General features: G+C 41.6%; 1 protein-coding gene across 5 annotated transcripts in view; it reads right to left on the reverse strand.

The window, feature by feature from the left end:
• Window positions 1-2,126: 2,126 nt before the first annotated feature.
• Window positions 2,127-14,618, reverse strand: part of LOC110508741 (tenascin R (restrictin, janusin)) — a 164,621-nt gene continuing 152,129 nt past the window's right edge. For all 5 annotated transcript variants that reach the window (XM_090226108.1, XM_021589506.3, XM_021589507.3 and 2 more), the window contains 3 exons: window positions 12,124-12,285; window positions 11,475-11,638; window positions 2,127-10,120 (listed from right to left, as the gene is read on the reverse strand). In XM_090226108.1, coding sequence (XP_090082234.1) covers window positions 9,998-10,120; window positions 11,475-11,638; window positions 12,124-12,285 — 449 coding nt within the window. In that variant the 3' untranslated portion in view covers window positions 2,127-9,997. The remainder of the gene's footprint in view (window positions 10,121-11,474; window positions 11,639-12,123; window positions 12,286-14,618) is intronic.

Here is a 14,618-nt window from a genome sequence, read left to right on the forward strand (position 1 = left end):
TCAAGCAAGCAAAGGTAACCTGCCTAAATGATTACCGCCCCGTAGCACTCACGTCGGTAGCCATGAAGTGCTTTGAAAGGCTGGTCATGGCTCACATCAACAGCATCCCCCCTGAAACCCTATACCCAATCTAATTCGTATACCGCCCCAACAGATCCACAGATGACCCAGATCCACAGATGGGCAGTGTGGAGTGCCCTTTTCCCACCTGGACAAAAGGAACACCTATGTGAGAATGCTGTTCATTAACTACAGCTCAACGTTCAACACCATAGTGCCGACGAAGCTCAAAACTAGGCTAAGGACCCTGGGACTAAACACCCCTTTCTGAAACTGGATCCTGGACTTCCTGACGGGCCGCCCCCAAGTGGTAAGGATAGGCAACAACACGTCTGACACGCTAATCCTCAACACTGGGGCCCCTCAGAGGTGTGTACTTTCTCCCCTCCTGTACTCCCTTTTCACCCACAACTGCGTGGCCAAACACAACTCTAACACCATCATTAAGTTGCTGATGACACAACTGTGGTAGGACTGATCACCGACAACGACGACACAGCCTATAGGGAGGAGGTCAGAGAACTGGCAGTGTGGTGCCAGGACAAAAACCTCTCCCTCAATGTGAGCAAGACAAAGGAGCTGATCGTGTACTACAGGAAAAGGCGGGCTGACAGGCCACCATTAACATCAACGGGGCTGTAGTGGAGCGGGTCAAGAGTGTCCACATCACCAACAAACTATCATGGTCCAAACACACCAAGACAGTCGTTTAGAGGGAAGAACACCTTTTCCCCCTCCTCCTCAAAAAGTTCTACAGCTGCACCATCGAGAGCATCCTGACCGGTTGCATCACTGCCTGGTATGGCAGCTGCTCGGCGTCTGACCGTAATGCGCTACAGAGGGTAATGCGTACAGCCCATTACATCACTGGGGCTAAGCTTCCTGCCATCCAGGACCTATATACTAGGCAGTGTCAGAGGAAGCCCATTAAAATTGTCAGAATCTCCAGTCACCCAAGTGGTAGACTGTTTTCTCTGCTACCGCACGGCAAGCGATACTGGAGCGCCAAGTCTAGGACCAAAACGCTCCTTAACAGCTTCTACCACCAAGCCATAAGACTGCTGAACAATTAATCAAATGGCCACCGGACTATTACATTGATCCCCCCTCCATTTGTTTTGTACACTGCAGCTACTCGATGTTTATTATCTATGCATTCCTACCTACATGTACAAATTACCTCTAACCTGTACCCCCGCACATTGACTTGGTACCGGTGCCCCCTGTATATAGCCTCGTTATTGTGTTACTTTTTATAATTTTTTTATGTTTTACTTTAGTTATTTGGTAAATATCTTCTTGAACTGCACTGTTGGTTAAGGGCTTGTAAGTAAGCATTTCACGGTAAGGTCTACACTTGTTTTATTTGGCGCATGTGACAAATAAAGTTTGATTTGATTTTTAATGCTTAAGCATGATATCCAGGTTGTGTGAGTCTCTGTCAGACTCTAAGGTAATAGGTCCCTATGTAATGCACTACTTAATCAAAATAAGTGCACTATATAGGGAATAGGGTGGCGCGAGATTTACACCTTCTCCCCCCGATTTTCAAGGGCCAGCGAGAGCTCACCGGGAACCGTAACACTTTCCAGGGCTTGGGCCCCTCTCTCGGGGCGAACCCATTGCAGGGTGCCTTGCCCTTCACAAAGAAAAGAGAACTCTCCCCGGGACGTTTCTATTTGGGACACAGCCTAATGTCTCCGTCAGGCTCTTCCTCTTTGGGTCAGTTAGTGTTGAGTATGATGGCAGCCCCTTTGCTGCAGCCATCACAGATAATCCCATCATTGCATGACCCAACACAACACAAAATCACCCACACATTTACTTAACTTTCAATCAATCACTTTCATGAACTCACAACATGTTGTACATGTGAGTTACTGAGAATACATTCTCTGTAAAAACAAATAGGCCAAAAGATAGGAGTATTGAATGAAATTAAAGCAAAAAACAACTATTAGTGTGAGTGAAATTACTGTTAGATTGTTGTGTTTATTTATAAAGCAGGTAAATGGTCTTGAAACAGAAAATAACATCTGAAATAACTGCACTTGTAAACAGCAACATTGACTATTGGAATATTTTATTAATATGTAGAAAATGTATTAAAAAATTTACTATACAGTACATGTTTTAAGTCAAACTAGAACTAATCTGATCAGTAATATCCAAGATTATACAACACAATCCAGATACTAATCAAAGTAGCTTTTCCACGGTCTCAACCTTCCTCAACATTCTTCTTGGGATCTTAAGTCAAACAGGTAAAGTACACCTTTTAACATTCCTTGGGGCTCTTTTCAGCTATACAACAGTGTTGCATCAATTGAACAATTAATAACATAGCTGTGTCTAGTAGTCATAAATACCACAATATAAATAAATGACAGGAAAATATTCCACACACTTACTATAAGCCTGATTAAATCACACAACAGAGGAACAGATTGTGGGTTTGAGTTGTGAGCCAGTGCGAGTTGTTGTTCCAGTAAATTGTGAAGCTGTGATTGGTTTCAGTAATGGGGAAATATGGAACATTCTGAAGCACTAGATGAGCTGCTACCATCTGTTATGCAAATTAATAATAGAGTAAAGTCTGCCCTCGACATTGTTAGAAAAATGCAGTCTTAATTTCACTCCCATCCTGAGACAGAAAAATCTCCAGACCTCTCTCAGATATAAATACAAAGATCTGCTGTGTGTGTTCCAGATAAAACAGAGAAAGACGCTTCACAGTATCTCATCTATTCAAATAGAAGAGCAGCTTCTCATACAAGTCACCGCTCATAAATCCTTTAAGGTCGAGATGCTAACTTGGCCTTAGGCCACATTCAAAACCCTATCTGCATCCCAAATGGCACACTATTCTGTATATAGTGCACTACGTTTGACCCTGGTCAGGGAATAGGGTACCATTTGGGATGCAGGTCCAATCTGACTATTGTCCTGATCCTCCTACATCAGCTCCTGGGTAGAGAGGGCAACAACATTAATTTACAATGCCTACTAACAGAGTAACAGCAATGTTATTCCTACAGCATATCAAAAAAGGTCAAATCTATATTCTGAGCACTAAGCACTAATGATTCTAGGGCAATATAATCAAAGACACGGGTAAACAAACCAAGGTACCTAATTGGCGTTGTTTCCAATGGGAGCAAATTAAGCACTGTGGCAGAACAAGCAAGGACGTGGGCAGAGCCAAGCATGAGCTAGTGAGATCCTACTGGTGCTTTTTAGCATGTATTTGCATATTTCTGTTAGGGAACGCCTTCTCTGTGAAGTACGTGTGTGCAATAACTCAATTCGCCCTTGTACTCCTACTACCAACACATTATTTGCACTCTGTTTGTAACAGATTCTAGTTTTGGGAGCAGAAAACTGTATTGAGAGCAATGATAATTAGCAGAATGTCGGCCAGGTTTCTTCTAGCTCAATTTTCTCCCACTTCCCGCCACTGGACCTTCTCTCATCATTGTATTTGATGGTGAGTGGAAATTCGAAACCAATGCTTCAGTTGAATCTAGCTCCTTCTTCTGTCAGTGATATAATCATCCTAAAGTGATGAGATAATTCACCCATAATCTGCATGATGTTTTATACTGCCATGCAATTGTCCGTCATTTAATTTACATAGGCTCTGTGATAAACTGACTAAAGCATTAGTCTTTTCTGTGAGGTTGATTATGTGCAGTCCTATTATCAGAACCATAGAAATGGAATCACAACAGTGTGTGTTAGACCCATTCTAGTGATTATATTTCTATGATCAGAACTATTCCTTCTGCTTTATGATGAAAGTGATGGCATGGGAGCAATAGTAGGACATATCGACTTGGCCCTAAGGGGAAATACATTATTTCTCCCCAAAATGTAAGAATTAACCACATTCTTCCCGCATAGCATTTCAGTGCTAGAGGTGTCACTACAAACCCTGGTTTGATCCTGGGCTGTATCACAACCAACTGTGATTGAGAGTCCCATAGGCTGGCGCACAATTTGCTCAGCGTCCTCCGGGTTAGGCCAAACCCTAACCCTAACCGGGTTAGGCCAAACCCTAACCCTAACCGGGTTAGGCCAAAATAAGAATTTGTTCTTAACTGACTTGCCTAGTTAAATAAAATAAAAACATCTATACAGTTCCAGTCAAAAGTTTGGACTCACCTACTCATTCAAGGGTTTTTCTTTATTCGTACTATTTTCTACATTGTAAGATAATATTGAAGGCAGCAAAACTATGAAATAACACATATGGGAATCATTAAATAACCAAAAAAGGTGTTAAACAAATCAAAATATATTTTATATTTATATTCTTCAAACTAGCCACTCTTTGCCTTGATGACAGCTTTGCACACGCTTGGCATTCTCTCAACCAGTATCATGAAGTAGTTACCTGGAAAGCATTTCAATGAAAAGGTGTGCCTTGTTAAAAGTTAATTTGTGGATTTTCTTTCCTTCTGAAATGCGTTTGAGTCAACCAGTTGTGTTGTGACAAGGTAGGGGTGGTATACAGAAGATAGCCCTAATTGGTAAAAGACCAAGTCAATATCATTGCAGGAACAAAAAAAAAGCAAAGAGAAATGACAGTCCATCATTCCTTTCAGACAGGAAGTTCAATCAATCTGGAAAATTTCAAGAACTTTGAAAGTTTCTTCAAGTGCAGTCGCAAAAACCAAGCGCTATGATAAAACTGGCTCTCATGAGGACTGCCACAGGAAAGGAAGACCCAGAGTTACCTCTGCTCCAGGGGATAAGTTAATTAGAGTAACCAGCCTCAGAAATTGCAGCCCAAGTCAGTGCTTCACAGAGTTCAAGCAATAGACACATCTCAACATCAACTGTTCAGAGGAAACTGAAAGGCCTTCATGGTCAAATTGCAGAAAAGTAACCACTAGTAAAGGACACCAAAAAGAAGAATAGACTTGATTGGGCCAAGAAACACTAGCAATGGACATTAGACCGGTGGAAATCTGTCCTGTGGTCTGATTTTTGGTCCCAACCGTCGTGTCTTTGTGAGAACCAGAGTAGGTGAACGGATGATCTCTGCATGTATGGTTCCCACCATGAAGCATGGAGGGTGAGGTGTGATGGTGCTTTGCTGTGACACTGTCAGTGATTTATTTAGAATTCAAGGCACACATAACCAGCATGTCTACCACAGAATTCTGCAGTGATACACCATCCAATCTGGTTTGCACTTAGTGTGACTATCATTTGTTTTTCAACAGGACAATGACCCAACACACCTCCATGCTGTTTAAGGGCTACTTGACCAAGAAGGTCAAGAGTGATGGAGTGCTATGTCAAATGACCTGGCCTCCATAATCACCTGACCTCTACCCAATTGAGATGGTTTGGGATGAGTTGGGCCACAAATTGAAGGAAAAGCAGCAAATAAGTGCTCATTACATGTGGGAACTCCTTCAAGACTGTTGGTAAAGCATTCCAGGTGAAGCTGGTTGAGAGAATGCCAAGAATGTGCAAAGGTGTAATCCATGCTCAGGGTGGCTACTTTGAAGTATCTCCCCCAAAAATTGTTTACTACATGATTCCGTATGTGTTTTTTAAAATAGTTTTGATGTCTTCACTATTATTCTATAATGTAAAAAATAGTATAAATAAAGAAAACCCTGGAATGAGTAGGTGTGTCCAAACTTTTGAATGGTACTGTCTATTATTCTGCTTCACAGTTGCTGTCTAGTAGAGGTCTGACAATGCCTGGTAGAGGTATACTTTATTTACACGGTTCAGTTTCCACAGTTTATGGAATTAGTTCCAGCATCGCAAATACTCCTGTTACGTACACTACATGGCCAAAAGTATATGGACACTTGCTTGTCAAACATCTCGTTTCAAAATCATGGGCATTAATATGAAGTTGGTCCCCCTTTGCTGCTGCTATAACAGCCTTCATTCTTCCGTTAGATGTCGGAACATTGCTGCAGGGACTTGCTTCCATTCAGCCACAATAGCATTACAGAAGTCGGGCACTGATGTTGGTCGATTAGGCCTTATTCGCAGTCTGCATTCAAATGAATCCCGAAGGTTTAAGGTCAGGGCTCTGTGCAGTTCCAGTCAAGTTCTTCCACAACAATCTCAACAAACCATTTCTGTATGGACCTGAAATCATGCTGAAACAGGAAAGAGCCTTCCCCAAACTGTTGCCACAAAGTTCGGAGCACAGAATTGTCTAGAATGTCATTGCATGCTGTGGCGTTAAGATTTCCCTTTACTGGAACTAAAGGGCCTAGCCTGAACCATGAAAAATAGCCCCAGATTGTTATTCCTCCTCCACCAAACTTTACAGTTGTCACTATGCAGGCAGACAGGGAGCGTTCTCATGGCATCTGCCAAACCCAGAATTGTCCGTCGGACTACCAGATGGTGAAGCCTAATTTATCACATAGAACGCGTTTCCACTGATCCAGATCCAGAGTCCAATGGTGGCGAACTGTACACCACTCCAGCCGACACTTGGCATTGCGCATGGTGATCTTAGGCTTGTGTGCGGCTGCTCGGCCACGGAAACCCATTTCATGAAGTTGTGCTGAATCTGTGCTGACGTCGCTTCCAGAGGAAGTTGATAGTGTGTAGCAACTGAAGTTGAACAATATTTACACGCTATGCGCTTCAGCACTCGGCGGTCCTGTTCTGTAAGCTTGTATGGCCTACCACTTTGCAGCTGAGCCGTTATTGCTCCTAGACGTTTCCACTTCACAATAACAGCACTTACAGTTGACCGGGGCAGCTGTAGCAAGGCAGAAATTTGACAAACTGACTTGTTGGTGCCAAGTTGAAAGTCACTGAGATCTTCAGTACGGGACATTGTACAGCCAATGTTTGTCTCTGGAGATTGCATGGCTGTGTGCTCGATTGTATACACCTGTCAGCAATGGGTGTGGCTGAAGTAGCTGAATCCACTAATTTGAAGGGGTGTCCACATACTTTTGACAATTTAGTGTATGTGCAAAGTGTTGTCCTGGAGTGTAAAGGCATGATTAAACAACTTCATATTCAGCATATTGAGATTCTATTACCTTTCTTACAGACAATACATTTTTAGTGAGCTTTTATTTTCGTCCTCGGTATCCCTCAATCTGTTTATAATCTTTAGCACTCAGCATTTTCTCAGCCACCATTGATTACATGCATTTGCACTTGAGGTTCCCTTCAATAGTTAGATGTGCTTTTACATCGCAAGCCAAACACAAGAATCTTACTACTCTAATACCTTTCAATCAAAAGTCCAGTTCTTTGTAGATATTCTCTCTTTAGGCTCCCCTGAAACCATATCAAAACAGGTAAGGGTATTTAATCACTGCATTTGAAATACTTTTCCAGCTCAGACCTCAACTTGAATTCTATGAAGAGATTCTGGGGGTTTAAATAGTGACAACTAGCTTAATGTGTGTGCACATTGCACACAGCCTTGCTAAACCAGGGGTGTGAAGGAAAAGGTTAAGTTACTGAAAGGAATCATAACATAAATAAGAACTACAGTATACCTGTCCTACAGCTTGGAATAGGCCTGCATCAACTTCTGGATAATCTTCTGGATAATCAGAACACATCACTTGACCAAGCTTGAGTCTTTGCAAAATAAGACTGTGTCATTCTGATTGATTGATTGACAATTCATTAATTTCAGATTTCTGTGAAAGAGAGCAGGAGTCAGTAAGCATTTGGATTACAATTCGGGCACACCAGCGTTTGACAAAAGTGATATCTCTTATGTTAAATACATTCCATCTGTTATCTACAGAGCTTCATCACTCTCATTCCTTGCACCAAGTGCCATGAAGCAAAGTTAGTCTAAGTAGTTAATAAATAAGTACACATCCTATTCTAGTAAAAAAGAAAACACAATGTCTTGCTCTGGGAGATGCATTGCATTAACAGATCTGAAACAGTCACTTGACAAGCAGAATTCAGAGGAGAATTTCTACATTTAAATTCAAAAGTAAATCAAAATCAAATCACATTTTATTTGTCACATGCGCTGAATACAAAGGGTGTGGAATTTACCGTGAAATGCTTGCTTAAGAGCCCTTCCCAACGATGCAGATTCTGATGACACGTTTGTTGTTACCATGGAGGTGTTGATCATGATTGTTAGCATGCATTAGGCTCACCCCTTTTCAAAACAAGTCTGTGTTAACAACTATGGTTAGAACAATAGGGGAAGTAGTATCAGCGTTTCTTAATGCTTCTATATTACTCTGCATCTACAAGGGTAAATACTGAAATATGTCTCCTCCTCCTAATTCTTATATGGATATATTAGTACCAGTAGTCTATAGGATGGATAATCACCATTGTTTCAAGTCATCAAGTCTAAAGGACAATGAACGACATAAAATGTACAAAATGATTATGACCCACTGTGCGGGTGTTACAGTTTGTAGAGATTGGGTGAGGGTATTTAAGCCATATCTGAATGAAAATATGAGTCAATTAGTCAATAAAAACAACTAAGGAGAACAATACAGTTAAACGATTTGATGAAAAGTATTGGATAAGTAGGATTACAGTGTATCCATCAAATGTACATCGAGGACATGAGGGGTTCTCTACAGCAGGCCAAGTGTTACTTGCACTGGTGGCATAACATAGTTAAACATTAAATATGGGTGAGACAGAGGATTGTATAACGTACAGGACGACTATCGAACACCAACATACAGTAAATGAGCTTATCAATTTCAAATCATTCGCTAAAATACTGACAAAGAACTAATGTTCACAAAGTAACCATGAGACTTGTTGCTGGGCCTAAAACCGAGGATCACAAAAACATCTGCTAAGGTGATGATGAGGCTACGAAGAAAGAGATCTCTGTCGACAGCGCATTTTCTCTCCAGCAAATCTTTGGTTTCATGTCAGAACTATTAGCACCATCAATGCAAGTAACATAGCGGGGAAACATTTGAGAGTGCTAATTCCTAAACAGGATCTTCACACAGCTTTATATTTGTTTGTGGAGTTGGAATCTCCTCATGGAGAATACCGTGTGTGAATATTGGTCAACAATGTTATATATTTGAGTTATGCAGGGCAGTGTAAAGACAAGTATTGAATGACAATGGTCATACTATGTATTACCACAGCGCAAATAACTTGCTCACTGTTATTTTCTTACTAAATGGGCACTGGAGTCTAGGCCTATACATTTCAAGTTGAACAGCTATTGTTTGATGATCCTGTTTCTTCCATTCCAACAAGGGTGTGGATTTGGGATTTTATTGTATATTCAAAAGCAAATTGGACCAATGGACATAAATAAATAAATCAATAGCTGATGTTGAATCCACTGCTACAGGCTGGTGTGTAGCTTGGTGATTGCTAATGCTGATTGGCTCATTATGAGTGCCAATGTTTTGTCAATGTCCAATGAATTTCTCCATGCAGGCATTTGACTATGAAACTCATGGAGGGTTGCTATTTCAATAAAAATATCAATAACAAGGCATCAAATTATATCATGTAATAAATTAACTTTGTTACAATATCAGTTATAAAAATAGAGATATCTTACTTGATTACGGGCATATAGAATTTTGTTAAAATTACTTTTTTTTAATGGGGAAAATAATCCCAGCTCTCATGTACTTATATTGTATAGATAGAGAGAAGATCATGACAGCTACTCTGAGTTTATCTCTTCACCTTCCAGGACAGGGCAAATAACTAAACATAAAAACCTTATGGTTTACCTCCCCATTTTAGCAAATAGATAGCCTTAAAATCCAGACTGAATGGATTGTGAAACAAACATGAAACAGAGCTGAGTTCAGTCTGGATATCTAGGCTAGCTAACAGAACCATTGTCATTCAAATTTTGTATAAATTGCATAGCTCCTCCTTTTGTCTTTCAGCCTTATGTAAAAGTAGGAACAGCAAGCTGGATTGGGGTTGAGGGGTAAGGTGTAGGGGTTTATTCTGGAGGAGTGGACCTCCTTCGCTTGCCACTGATGCTGCGGTAGTTGAACGGCCTCATTTTCATCTCCACAAAGGGGACAGAGAACTCATGGCCCTTCCAGTGGTACCAGTTGATACCCTGTATAGGATGAAGAGAGGACAAAATGTAGGATCAAGAGAGAACCGTGTTCAGAAACAAAGATTTCTGATATTACACAACGTGGTTTTCTTAGAATATGTACAGTGCACTTCATTTATCAAGGATGTGCGTACGCCACAATCTTTACTATATGACTTATACAGTATGTCTAATATGGATATTGTCCTCAATGTTCAGTTCACTTCTAATTCAAATGTGACATCCTCAGCTGTCTCCTGTCTCCTCAGCTGTCTCCTGTCTCCTCAGCTGTCTCCTGTCTCCTCAGCTGTCTCCTGTCTCCTCAGCTGACTCAGACCAACCTTAGTGGTATTTCTAATATTGCCCATTGTGCTGTTCAGAAAAATGTGTGGACATTTTCAATGCTATTTGTGGTTTGAACTCACTATGGTCATTGTAGACCATAATTCAATTAGTGGATAAAAAATAATTCAGACAGACATTCTTATCTTACCTACAGTACAATGCACAGGTAAGTGCCAAAATAAAGGAAACACTTGATTAAATTAGGGATACAAAGTATATTGATAGCAGGTGCTTCCACACAGGTGTGGTTCCTGAGTTTAATTAAACAATTAACATCCCATCATGCTTAGGGTCATGTATAAATAAGTCCAGTTGCCCATTATTTTGGCTACCATGGCTAGAAGAGGAGATCTCAGTGACTTTGAAAGAAGATTCTCAAAGGAGTATAAGGGGTTTAAAGTGTGTGTGTGCGTGTGGGCGTGTGTGCGAGCGAGTACGTACGTGTGTGTGTGTGTGTCTCAGTCACCAGATCTCAATTGAGCACCGGTGGGAGATTCTGGAGCGGCCCTTGAAACAGCATTTTCCACCACCATCAATAAAACACTAAATTATGGAATTTCTTATGCAAAAATGGTGTCGCATCCCTCCAATAGAGTTCCAGACACTTGTAGAATCTATGCCAAAGCACATTGAAGCTGTTCTGGCAGCTCGTGGTAGCCCAATGCCCTGTTAAGACACTTTATGTTGGTGTTTCCTTTATTTTGGTAGTTACCTGTAGCTAGTTCCTCTTTTTATGTCTGAGATCATTTCATGTCATCAAAAGGTTATATTGGAAACTGCTAATCTGTGTAATGTTGCAAGGCTTCTGTAGTAGTCTCATCAAAAGCTCTTTACAAGACTCTTACTTGAAACAAATATCACACTGTTGGGAAAGCAGTAAGAGATTTAAAGTTTTCTTTACGTCGTTAATGGAAATGACTGGGAATCTCACAGAGTGTGGCCTTTAATTCCAGTCATCACAGTGGTAAGCTGATGCAGCTGTTCAGTCCCACTGCTCAGTCCCAGTGCGGATGATAACAGGGACACCAACCTGACTGTGTCTCGACTCGCCGTATTTCCCGTTCAGGTTGGCCCGATGGCAATTTTTGTACCACCAGGCTCCTTTGTAGGACAGAGCACAGTTGGTCACGGCGATGTCATTGTCTCTGTCCTTGGTGGAGAAGGGACGGCCTTGGTGATAGCTCAGCGAGTCCCCTGTGACAGGGAATAAAAATGAATTGAACTGACGGAACCAGCAAATGACATGGGTACACTGGCAGTCTGAAGCGTATAATACTACAGGGCTAGAGCCAAGTGTTGAGGGATGGGGGATAAAATAAGTACAATACATTTCATCAAGAAACCATAAAGAAGATGGAGGGAAAAGGCTTTTATTGTTCAGTGGGGCGGCAGGTAGCCTAGTGGTTAGATCGTTGGGCCAGTAACCAAAAGGTTGCTAGATCAAATCCCCGAGATGACAAGGTAAAAATCTGTCGTTCTGCCCCTGAACAAGGCAGTTAACCTACTGTTCCTAGGCCGTCATTGTAAATAAGAATTTGTTCTTAACTGACTTGCCTGGTAAAATAAATAAAAATGTCTTGGCTGTTAGAGGTTGTATATGTTTAATAGATCAGTTGATTGGTTGCTAACAGGTGTGTAAAATCAGCACCACATAGAATAGAGTGTACATAAGCGCTCACCAGCTGTGCCATTGTACTCTCCTATCCTGAGTTTGTACAGATTCCTGACGTCTCCAATGGCGAACTTGTCATAGCTGGCGTAGACAGACTCCTGGCCATCCTTCATGTCGATCCGGAGCTCATAGCGACCTTGAGCTGAGAGCTTCTGTATGTTGTCCAAACCTGAAGAAGAAGAAGAGACAATAAATACACACAAATATTATACATACACACCAGTCAAAAGTTTGGACACACCTACTCATTCAAGGTTCTTTCTTTATTTGTACTATTTTCTACATTGTAGAAGACATCAGGTGTATAAAATCGAGCACACAGCCGTGCAATATCCTTAGTATGTGTGTATGTGTTATTTCAAAACTATGAAATATGAAATAACACATATGGAATCATGTAGTAAGCAAAAAAGTGTTAAACAAATCAAAATACATTTTATATTTGAGATTCTTCAAAGTAGCAAACCTTTGCCTTGATGACAGATTTGCACACTCTTGGCATTCTCTCAACCAGCTTCACCTGGAATGCTTTTCCAACAGTCTTGAAGGAGTTCCCACATACACTGAGCACCTGTTTGCGGCTTTTCCGTCACACTGGGGTCTTCACTATTATACTATTATACTATAAAATAGTAAAATAAAGAAAAACCCTTGAATGAATAAGTGTCCAAACATTTGACTGGTACACACTATATATTCAAAAGTATGTGGACACCCCTTCAAATTAGTGGATTTGTCTTTTTCAGCCATACTGTTGCTAACAGGTGTATAAAATCGAGCACACAGCCATACAATATCCATAGACAAACATTGGTAGTAGAACGGCCAGTATTGAAGAGCTCAGTTACATTCAATGAGGCACTGACTTTCCAACAAGGCAGTTCGTCAAATTTCTGCCCTGTTAGAGCTGCCCCGGTCAACTGTAAGTGCTTTTATTGTGAAGTGAAAATGTCTATGAACAGCTCAGTCGCGAAGTGATAGGCCACACAAGCTCACAGAACGGGACCGCCGTGTGCTGAAGTGCATAATGTACTCACAACTGAGTTCCAAACTCAGGAGCTTCGAGAAATGGGTTTCCATGGCCGAGCAGGCGCACACAAGCCTAAGATCACCATGCACAATGCCAAGCATCAGCTGGAGTGGTGTATAGCTCGCCGCCATTGGACTCTGGAGTGATGAATCACGCTTCACCATCTGGTTGTCCGACGGACAAATCTGGGTTTGGCGGATACCAGGAGTTCGCTACCGGCCCCAATGCATAGTGGCAACTGTAAAGTTTGGTGGAGGAGGAATAATGGTCTGGGACTGTTTTTCTTGGTTTGGGCTAGGTCCTTTAGTTCCAGTGACGGGAAATCCTAACGCTACAGCATACAATGACATTCTAGACTATTCTGTACTTCCAACTCTGTGGCAAAAGTTTGTGGAAGGCCCTTTCCTGTTTCAGCATGACCTCAGCCCCATGGAAGACCTTTGGGATGTATTGGAACGCCGACTGTGAGCCAGGCCTAATCGGCTAATATCGGTGCCGACCTCACGAATGCTCTTGTGGCTGAATGGAAGCAAGTCCCCGCGGCAATGTTCAAACATCTAGTGGAAAGCCTTCCAACAAGAGTGGAGGTTGTTATATCAGCAAAGGGGAGACCAACTGCGTATTAATGCCCATGATTTTGGAATGAGATGTTCGACAAGCAGGTGTCCACATACTTTTGTTCATGTAGTATATATGGTGCATTTGGAAAGTATTCAGACCCCTTGACTTTTTCCGCATTTTGTTACATTACAGCCTATTTCTAAAATTAATTGAATAAAAGTTTTCCTCATACAGCTACACACAATACCCCAAAATGACAAAGTGGAAACAGGTTTTTAGAAAAAAGAAAAAAAGAAATACCTTTATTATATAAGCATTCAGAACCTTTGCTATGAGACTCGAAATTGAGCTCAGGTGCATCCTGTTTCCATTGATCATCCTTGAGATGTTTCTAAAACTTGATTGGAGTCCATCTGTGGTAAATTCAATTGATTGGACATGATTTGAAAGGCACACCGCCTGTCTATATAAGGTCCCCCAGTTGACAGGCCATGAGGTTGAAGGAATTGTCCTTAGAGCTCTGACACAGGATTGTGTCCAGGCACAGATCTGGGGAAGGGTACCAAAACATTTATGCAGCATGGAAGGTCCCCAAGAGAACAGTGGCCTCCATCATTCTTAAATGAAAGAAGTCTGGAACCACCAAGACTCTGAGCTGGTTTCCCGGCCAAACTGAACAAATCCAGGGAGAAGGGCCTTGGTCAGGGAGGTGACCAAAAACCTCAGTCACTCTGACAGAGCTCTAGAGTTCCTCTGTGGAGATGGGAGAATGTTCCAGAAGTTCAACCATATCTGCAGCTCTCCACCAATCAGGCCATTATGGTAGTGGCCAGATGGAAGCCACTCCTCAGTAAAAGGTACATGACAGCCCGCTTGGAGTTCGCCAAAAGGCATCTAAAAGACTCTCAGTG

This window comes from Oncorhynchus mykiss, chromosome 28, assembly GCF_057628025.1.
Source record: "Oncorhynchus mykiss isolate SJ-2025 chromosome 28, ASM5762802v1, whole genome shotgun sequence".
Lineage (NCBI taxonomy): Eukaryota > Metazoa > Chordata > Actinopteri > Salmoniformes > Salmonidae > Oncorhynchus > Oncorhynchus mykiss.